At 47.1% G+C, this 5,937-nt stretch overlaps 1 protein-coding gene across 1 annotated transcript in view; it reads right to left on the reverse strand.

Moving 5' to 3' along the window:
• The window catches only part of LOC119338330, a 108,112-nt gene extending 104,337 nt beyond the window's left edge, over positions 1–3,775 (reverse strand). Inside the window, exons 1-4 of the mRNA XM_037610622.1 lie at positions 3,352–3,775; positions 1,979–2,077; positions 1,134–1,196; positions 6–513 (exon numbers count right to left, since the gene is read on the reverse strand). Coding sequence (XP_037466519.1) covers positions 6–513; positions 1,134–1,196; positions 1,979–2,077; positions 3,352–3,708 — 1,027 coding nt within the window. The 5' untranslated portion in view covers positions 3,709–3,775. The remainder of the gene's footprint in view (positions 1–5; positions 514–1,133; positions 1,197–1,978; positions 2,078–3,351) is intronic.
• Positions 3,776–5,937: the final 2,162 nt, after the last annotated feature.

The raw sequence follows: 5,937 nt of genomic DNA on the forward strand, positions 1-5,937 counted from the left end.
CTCATCCTCCCCATCCCCCCCATCCCCATCCACATCCTCATCCTCCCCATCCCTGTCCCAGTCCCAGTCCCGAATCCCTGAGTCCTCCTTGCACCCCAGCCCTCCCAAAAATGACATAGCAACACCTGTTGATGGGACGGCCCAGTCATCATCGCTCCAGTTGGATTTCACCATCGCATAGTCGTCAAGGGTCAATGAGAGGGACCGGTCGTCTTCGCTAGAACTGAATTCTGCCGCCGCGTAGTAGTCCTCGTCCTTGTCAGCTTCCAGCGCAGGCTCGCCACCGTGGAATAGCAGCCGCGCGATGTCAATGGTGTGGCCGTCTTGGACCACCGCCAGATACAAAGTGGGCTCGCCGGCGAACTCTTGGCCGGGGTCATCAGAGCCGCCCTCCACAGCTCGGGGTGGTGCGACGGGGACAAGAGCAGCTATTTGAACCAGCGGCGATCCATATTCTGATCTCTTGTAGAGACGAACTTCAGTTGCCCCGCTGCACACCACCGGCGAAGAAATCTGCAGGCAACAACAATATACATGAGCATATGCAGAACATCTTATTTCTGTTGGCTACCTCAAATCTGTAGACAACAGCACATCACACACACATGAATTTCCTCTAGTGACAGCAGCACATCTACGGAGCAATATACATGATCATCTACTATCAGTGGACAGATCCATGAGCAATATGCATGAGCAGTACCCATGCAACCGGACATCACAGTACAGATCCATGTATCACACATGTAGCAGCACATCACCATAGCACATCACAAGTCATTGCCAGATAAGCAGATAATTAATATATATATATATATATATATATATATATATATATATATATATATAAACTATCGGGATTTTAGGGCTAGAATAGCTACCATATGCAGTAGTAATACTCTGGAAACTTGAAATCAACATAAACAAGGTTACATTGGTTCACTGGATGAAACACTAAATAAAGCAATGCAGAAGCTACATATGGAAATCATAAATCCTGGTGACAATGTGCATTCTAGCTTTATATATGCTGTGGCACCACTTACGAGAAACTGGTAGTTAGCAAGTATTCCTGTAACTGGCTAAGAGCAGCAGAGAACTGTCCAATCACTCAGAAATTGTAAGGTACATACCTTTTCTCGTTTGTTTGGCTCAGGCTCCATTGCCTTGAGTTCTTTCTCCTTTCTCTTCACATCCTAAAGGGAGATAAATGCATGCATGACATATCGAACATAAACAAACTAATGAATGGATAGCCAAAACTATCTTTGCATGTGAACAGTGTAAATAAAGGAATAACTATCACATTTCTTATACAGTTTTACTCCATACAATGAACTTTACAAGGCGCACTTTGGCTTGGCACATGAACTAAGAAACTTCTAAAAGACTGAGAAAGTCGCCAATCAGAATGACTAAAGTACCTTTATTTACTATTCTTAAATAGTTGATCCCACTAAGTCTAATTCTCTCAACATGCGGCCTTCCACCTCACTAAGTGTGTCATGTCAGCATCCACTAACACTATTTTGCAACCACATGCATACACTTTGTTTACACATAGTGCAAGTATGAAACATTTATACATTAAAAAATAGTAGATCTTGATTTGGATCATTTCCTTCAAACATAATACATCTCAAATTAATCTTCAAATTCCCGCCGCAACGCGTGGGGAAATCATCTAGTATTTACTGCTTTTTGAAGATGCAAGAGAATGTTTTATGTGGCTGGTCCATGCATATGTTCTTATAAAAGATATAATGAAGCAAATAATTCACAAAAATAACTAAATTAATTATGCATAGATGCATTATTATTTTCGAAGACAGATCAGACTTATAAATATTCTCACCAGAAGTACTTCATAATAATAATAAATAACAAATGAAAATGGCAAAGAGAGCATCTACCCACTTACAGTAAGAAGCTAAGTTGACACAAGAGTGAAAGAAAAACTTCTTAAAACTAAAAGTACCTTAGTTGAATCCATAGGAATGTCCACATTATATAAACCAGCTGGCTCGTGGGGGAGAGGTGAGAGCCGAGAATTGGAGGCAGGGGGGACGCTCCCTCCCTGTAGAATATGAAGCATTTGGAAGATGTTAGGAACAGACATCTCCGAAATTATAAGCCTCTGAGCAACTTAATAATAGCATGATCTTTTTTTTTGCCGAACTAATCTGCTGCTCAACAACAATAATTTTTGTAATGTATATGTAATTACATCCAAACCATCAACATACCATAGCATACTATGAAAAATCAGATGAAAGAATCTAACAATAGAAAGGGACCAAAAGCTTTGACGGGAGATGGGTGCAAGAATTGCTGCATGCCTGAGCAGTTACTTTATTATTAAAACTTGACACGGGTTTCGGCTCTACATACCCAGTAATCAGTAAATATGCACGACAAAAAATATAAAATATTTTGGCATGCTAGTATGTTAGCCAATGCATATATGCTTCCATGGGCATGGGCATGGGCACTTTAAGTTTTGCATACGATCAACACAATGGGGCGTGTTTAAGTTGATTACACTCAAATGTGGTCTTATTACATCAGCTCAATGACATCACCAAGAAATAAACCTACTGAGTGGCAGTGGTGGTGCTACGTGTTCTATGCAATGACAAGCGACATCACAGAAGTTGGTTTAGCTAAACTAATAGTCTTGTGCTTCACTGTATATGAATATAGTTTTGACATCATTTGTTCCGACTTCTAGCGCTGCCACTGCCGGGTGGTACAAAACACCTTGCGATATGTACAGTTCAATTTTTGGAAATTTCCACCTAGAGCCCTAGAATTTGAGAAATCTCGGACTTACGATTTTTATCAATAAGCTATCTATACAATGGGTATCATTAACCATGTACTCCCTCCGTCCCAAAATTCTTGTCTTAGATTTATCTAGATACGGATGTATCTAACACTAAAACGTGAATAGATACATCCGTATGTAGACAAATTTAAGACAAGAATTTTGGGACGGAGAGAGTACTAACATACATTTACCTTGTAGCACATTGGTGCATTTCTGGAAACCACTTGAATTACTGAACTAAAAACATCAGATCTATAATTAGAGATGTCCTAAAATAAACCCAAGGAAAGCATCGTCGTAATGCATTTCGGAACCAGCAACAAGTGCCCATCCTCTCTACATGACAAACACTACCAGCAAAGTTGGGCATTCACCAACTCGAAGCGCACAAATCGGCACCTCCCCATCGCAGCCTCAGATCCAAGCAAGGACAACCCCAAATACGATCCCGAGATCTACGCATACGGGGGAAGTATCCCGAGGGCTGTTGCCGACGAGTGAAGCAGGGATGGAGGACTCACGGCGAAGGGGTTGACGTCGTCGTCCTCGAAGTCGTTGCGGCCCGCCATGGGTCCGGCCTCCAACTCCGACAGCGGCCATGGACGTCGCGGTGGCGACGAATGTGGGCGGTTGACGTCATCGTCCTCGAACCCGTCGCGGCCCGCCATGGGTCCGGCCTCCTCCTTCTCCGAAGGCGGCGATCGACGACGCGGTGGCGACGACTGCAGGCGGTTGACGTTGTCGTCCTCGAATCCGTCGCGGCCCGCCATGGGTCCGGGTCCGGCCTCCTCGTTCTCCGGCGGCGGCGACGGACGACGCGGTGGCGACGACTGCGGGAGGTTGACGTCGTCGTCCTCGAATCCGTCGCGGCCCGCCATAGGTCCGGCCTCCTCCTTCTCCGAAGGCGGCGATGGACGACGCAGGCGGCGGGCGGCGTGCTCGCCCCCTCCCTGTCTACTCACTTTGTGAGACGGGGTGGCTGCGCGAGAGGTAATCGCTGGCAGGTGGGCCCCACTGAGGCTGCCAGGTGGGGCCAGGAATGCGAGACGCCAACCTGGCGGAGTGGACTGGCGGTGCGAGGCTGAAGGTCTACTTGTGGTCAAACCTGCCCAGATGGCCCGGCACGGCCAGGCACGCCACACGGGCCCCGCTGCCTAGCCGAGGCACGGGCCCCATATTACACGCGCCGGCATGGCCGGCCCACTTGGCCTGCGTGGCACATTTCGCCCAAATACCTCCAAAAAAATACTGGAAATTTTGTTTCAAAACAAAATACTGGAAATTTTGAAAAATTCGGAAAAAGAAAAAATGAGAGAAAAATATAAAAAATGAAAAATGAGGCAAAGTATCTTGTAGGGTAAATATGCTTTACTAGTGGCTGCCTCAAAAAAACCAAGGAAACTTCAAGTTACAAAAGAAAAAGAAAAATTACAAAGCCACAACTACACGACATGTTTGTAACACCCCAGTGTCATGCTACAGTAATCCCCTGTTAATGGTACAATGTCATCATGATACTGTTGTTAATCTTCACTTGATTCAAATCTCAATTCAATTTCAAATCCAATCTAAAGTCAAAAACTCAAAGTGCTCAGACATGAAAACAAAAATGTTAATCATGTGCCAAATAATCCACAACTAATATTGGTGGTCAACCAACATTTTTGCAAAAGGTTTGAGTGGCCTAAGCTACTTAAAACGGTGGCCTAAGCAATAAATTAAATGCCTTTTTAATTTATAAAATTGGCAATCTTTTTCTAAAGTCTCACAATATTTTTGTGGCAGTGCAATATACTTCTTTGAAATTGTTGTGGCCAGTGGCATAATTTTGCAAAGTCATTATTGGCTAAAAAGAAAAGGCAAAAGCTGCTGGAAAAAGAAAAAGAAAAAAAAAGGAAAGAAGAAGGGGTGGGAGAGCCCCTGGCCTCCCCTTGGGCTTCGGCCCATCCCAGCAGGCCGGCCCACCTCACCCAGCCTGGCCGGCCCAGCTCCCCGAAGCGCGCCTCCCTCCACGCCGTCGATTCGCTCCAGCGAGCTCTCCCCCGAGCCCGCTTTGCACATCTGCAGGAGCGCTGTGAGCTCCTCTCCTTCTCCCCTCACTCCCTGCTCATCCCCGCGCTTGTAGCCGCCGACCACGTCATGGCCGTACTCGTCGCCGTAGACGAGCTCGCCGCCGTGACCACCGTAGCCCGAGCTCGCGTCCGAGCTCGTAGACGAGCTCCTGGAGCTCGTGCGAGTCCAACGAGACCCCTAGCGCGCCTTCCCGTGCCATGCAGCGCCGTATCCGACGACGCCCGAAGTCCGGCGCCCGCTGCGGTGCTCGCCGCCGTCACCTCCGTCCAGCTCCGGCCTCGTAACCACTCCGGTTGGACGCGGCATCTTCTCCCCGTTCGAACACGTCCGCCCGTGGCCATTTTGGCCGCCGGACGGCGAATCCCGACGCATGGCCGCACCCTCCACCGCGGATTGGGTCGCCGGAGCTAGCTCCGGCACCACCGCTGAGCTGGCACACCTGGGGCCACCCCCTGGGTCACTGCCAGCGGGCCTCGCGGGCCCCTATTGACTGAGTTGACTCAGTCAACTTTGCTGACTGGGCATCCCTTGTCAATGACAGGCGGGCCCCGCTCGCTAATTAACTTCAGTGTAATTTAAAATGTTTAATTAACCTAAGCAGCCGCTGACATCCGGGGCACACGCCCTTAATTAACCTTGTTTAATTAAAATAAACTCTGTTAAGGCCTCTGTCTCTGCCAGGTGGGACCCACTGGTCAGTTTGACCTAGGCAGTGAGTCTGTTGACTGCTGACATCATCCCGCGCGATGCTGATGTCATATTTCCTTTTCTGTTAATTTAATTAATTCCAGAAATTGCTTTAATCTTTGAAAATTCATAGAAAATAAACCGTAACTCGGATGAAAATGTTTTCTACATGAAAGTTGCTCAGAAAAATTCAACGAATCCAAATACGCGGTCCGTTCATCTGTCACATGCCCCTAGCATGCTGAACATGGGACATTCCCCCTCCGGTCATCTGTTTGACACAGGTCCGGAACCGGGAAAACATTCCCGGTTGAATTCCCCCTTCACCTATATCGTGTAGCCATACG

The sequence above is a fragment of the Triticum dicoccoides genome, chromosome 7B, assembly GCF_002162155.2.
Source record: "Triticum dicoccoides isolate Atlit2015 ecotype Zavitan chromosome 7B, WEW_v2.0, whole genome shotgun sequence".
Classification (NCBI taxonomy): Eukaryota; Viridiplantae; Streptophyta; class Magnoliopsida; order Poales; family Poaceae; genus Triticum; species Triticum dicoccoides.